Source organism: Anopheles moucheti, chromosome 3 (assembly GCF_943734755.1).
Source record: "Anopheles moucheti chromosome 3, idAnoMoucSN_F20_07, whole genome shotgun sequence".
Taxonomy (NCBI): Eukaryota; Metazoa; Arthropoda; class Insecta; order Diptera; family Culicidae; genus Anopheles; species Anopheles moucheti.
In genome coordinates this window covers 67,640,047-67,643,731 of record NC_069141.1, presented here as the reverse complement: position 1 = coordinate 67,643,731, position 3,685 = coordinate 67,640,047, and the positions used below count along the sequence as shown (strand labels likewise).

Genomic DNA, 3,685 nt, shown 5'->3' with positions numbered 1-3,685 from the left:
TAGTGGTTTACCATTTCAAACGGAGGTAAAAAAGCAAAACCGCACAACATTAGCGCTTGGTTAGGCCGCCGCGTCCATTCGGTGTCCTTTCCCAAACGGTTCCGGGGTGGTTTTGGTGCGAGAGAAAGCAATTTGCGGTTATTTGACCTAGCGTCGGCGAAGGTGGCCGGACCGGCATTCGTCAATGCGACTTTTTTTTCTTCTTTCCTGTCCCAAACTCACCACGGGTTGACAATGTGCTTAACGTTATGGCCATGTTTCGTAGGGCTCGCACCGATTATCGCCACCTATTAGAGCGGGAACGCACGTCATTAGCACGTCAACGGGGCCACTTGATGGTGGCGGGAGAGCACTCCGGGAAGGTGACCGCCCGGCCACTCGACAGACGGCGGGCCCCGTCGAGGAGCGAGAAGGAATTGAATTTGTAATAACTGGTGATTATTGGATAACTGCATATCAATTGCGGTCAAGAGCTGGTCGCTGGGGCACTGATTTAATGGTAACCGCTGGTTGAAACGTCCGTGTTATGGATGCGGTTGTCTGATGTTTTGGTGGTTCGCAATACAATTTATCGATAGCATTACGCCACGTCGCGTTTGTCCTATGACGGAAATAATGCTAATTATGGAAGGTAATTAGGATATATTAGAGGTTTAAATTTGCTGTCAAATTTAGGATATTGCTACGAATATCCAATCGTCCGATTTCAATCAACGCATCACCTATTATAAGTTTAGTATACCTTTAGCAGTGAAAACAAAGTAGGTCGTCGATTATCCGGGACCCGATTAACCGGCGGGCGGATTATCCGTGAGTTAAAAAATGACAGCTAGTAGAATAGGTTTTGAATTTTTAACCGTTTAACCGATTGGCCCAATATTAGGTTGAGAATGTTCTTTAAAAGCGTTTATAAAGCGTTAATAAAAGTTAAACTCCTTGGAAAATGGTTCATATTGTAAACAAAAAATAACTTGTAATACTTAAAGCATATGAATTCTTTAAATATTGACCTGTCATTTTCATTGCACGTACAAAGCTGAAGGGTCTATTATCCGTGGACATCGTTTAACCGGTATGCGGCCGGTGCGCAGTTGCCCGGATAATCGACGTAACGATACGTTCGGTGATGCATTCTAGCGATGGAAATCTGGCTCCATCTCAGAAAGGTTTTTCACATGTTTAACTAATGAAACTAATGCGTACACCTTCCCGATTCTAAACGATAACGTTGATGCAGATGTTATTGACTTCGGAACTGGTGACATTTTAATTGCATTATGTGCTACCATTGATGAGTTTACTAATTTTGCGCATTACTGCCAGTTTGGACGATGTTTGCTGCCAGTATTGTTCCCATTCTCGCACTGCCGCACCACCGTAATGAGGTGTGAACCTAGAACCAGTTCCTGGCGACCGTGTTCCTAACGGTGGGTGTGTGGCAAAGAGGGATGGAAAGTTCCCAAACAATTGAAAAATGTTTACCTAATACCCGGACTGGATGGTTTTGCATCGAATTTGTACCGGTACCGCTGGGGGTATTTGTTGGAAAGGAAAGTTTTATGGGCGGTGGAAAAAGTGATTACATGCCGGCGGAAGCGTTGATGAGTGAAAACATAATAAATCATTACACTTCATAAAGCGTCTAATTTTGGTAGAAGCACGTGTGGTGTTACATATTGTTTGGGTTTCGACCATGTGTTTTGGGCATTAGGGCACTGGGTGTAGCACATATTTTGAAAATTCTTTTTTAAATATTTATATAATAAATTTTACTGAACAGCAGGAAGCATGTAACTACTAATTTAACTAATATAAAAATTTAATGATTTATTCCACGTGTCCTGGTGCACACGTGGGATTTGAGCATGGTGAAATAATTCACGAGTTTGCAGCGCCACCTATGTGCTGTTCGTACAACTAATGAAATATTTCATTCTTCGCGTAATGCTTCGCTTACCGGCCACCAGAGGGACACCTGTTTAAATTTGGCAATCGATCGTTAATGGGAAATTTTTAAACAAAACCTGCGCAGAGTATAATGTTACCTAATTTAGGGCTTAATATTTGTTTATTTATTATCATCTTTACATTTTATGACCGAGGCATAATTTTTCATAATTGTTTTTCAGTTTTTTTCATGAATTATTTTGCAATAGCTCTATGTTACGGATGAGCAACGAAAGTGTTATTTCGGCTTGTTCTACTCGATCCAAAAGTGATCGCAAAGCTTGCCCTGCCACATTACTCGGACATTCCGATGGCGTAAGGATTAAAGAACGCAACTCGTCCACCTCCCTGAGCATTCGTTCGCGGAAGACGGGATCATTAGTGTACTGGTCGGTGACGCTTGACAAATTGCCGCCATCGGAAGAGTGCATCGCCATCAACAGCTGATTAATGAGTGCGAAGGGTTCCGACCGAGAGCGTACAACTGGTGACCGGATGGGCGTCGAAGTAAAACCGATCACTGAGCCTGTTGGTGTATTGTGGGGCGGTGTGATATCTTCCGGTGGAGTGATACTGCCACGAAAATCAGCAAATTGATCCGCAGCGGTCGAATGTTGAGATGTGGGATGGAAATGGTAATGCTAAAAATAGACAGAAAATGTTAGAATTAATCAATAACTGCCGGGTGGTGTTTTGTACTTACTGGCATGGAAGAAAGAGTTTGAAAAGATGGGCCCGAATTTCGGAGCTGAAAGCTATGCTCGAATGAATGCGAGTGAGGGAATAAAAATTGCGTTAACTCTCGATGCATGGTCAGAAGGGCTTGACGAAAAGCTTCTTGAACTGGAAGACACTGTAGCCTCGCGTGTTTTATTAAATGAATGACTAGCGAACTAATGCGTTGAGCCAGTAGGACAAACAACTGATGATTTCGGGAACTTCCAAAGGGGTCCATGTTGACGTGCTGAAAAGAAAACAATGAAGTTTAAAGAAATTGAGATTAGCCTACTGAGACACATTGAAGCATCTGACATGTTTGATATAAACTGTTCCGTTTAATATAACTAGTGTTGGGCAATTAGATAATCATGCCGTTGTGGTACGATAATATTTGGTTTGAACATAAAATGGCGCTTGAAATGCAACTTATCAGCTTTTGAGCGGGAATTCTTGCTAACCATAAGCGGTTGATCGAATCAGCGAATCTGGCAGGCTTTGTTCGAAGGTTTTGGGTGAAATTTGAATGGACAGCAAGGAAATCAGAAGGAGTTCCAAGCGAAGAATGGATTTCAGATTGCCCTTTAGGGCAAATTGAATACAGCATCTGATTCAACAGCAACATAGCCTGTACTGACCACCAAGTGTACCATACAAAGCCACGAGAGTCATAATGCTGGCGCGGCAATGATGTTCCGGGAACTTCAGAATTCATCACAAAGGAAGGCACGGCACGGCACCGGTTCAGAGAATGGAATAATGGGAACCATATGAGGTAAGATACTCACAGTCTTTTGTGTCTTAGGAAGTATATGGATGTCTTCAACACTCAAGCCACCGGGTTTGTTCAACTTTGCATAAAATATTCTAAGGATGGGAAAACCCTGCATACCCTGGAGCAACCCAACTTCTGAAAATACAGGCGTTGCTTTTGGACAGCGAAATTAATTAGCGCTATAATTAGCACGCAACCAGTATATTGGCAAAAAGGGTAATAATCTTCCTCAGATGCCCAACGGAA

General features: G+C 42.7%; 1 protein-coding gene across 1 annotated transcript; it reads right to left on the bottom strand.

Annotated features, from left to right (window-relative positions):
* Positions 1-2,107: 2,107 nt before the first annotated feature.
* LOC128304627 (uncharacterized) lies at positions 2,108-2,902 on the bottom strand. The gene is made up of 2 exons (XM_053041834.1): positions 2,651-2,902; positions 2,108-2,588 (listed from the first exon to the last, which is right to left on the bottom strand). Exons 1-2 carry the CDS (start codon positions 2,900-2,902, stop codon positions 2,136-2,138), a joined length of 705 nt encoding a protein of 234 aa, XP_052897794.1. The 3' UTR covers positions 2,108-2,135.
* Positions 2,903-3,685: the final 783 nt, after the last annotated feature.

What these genes read in the sequence shown, in the direction of transcription:
- LOC128304627 (XM_053041834.1), bottom strand. Translation starts at nt 2,902, where the DNA reads ATGGACCCCTTTGGAAGTTCCCGAAATCATCAGTTGTTTGTCCTACTG. An exon ending in AAACTCTTTCTTCCATGCCA is followed by an intron (nt 2,589 to 2,650) that starts GTAAGTACAAAA and finishes GTCTATTTTTAG; the next exon opens with CATTACCATTTCCATCCCAC.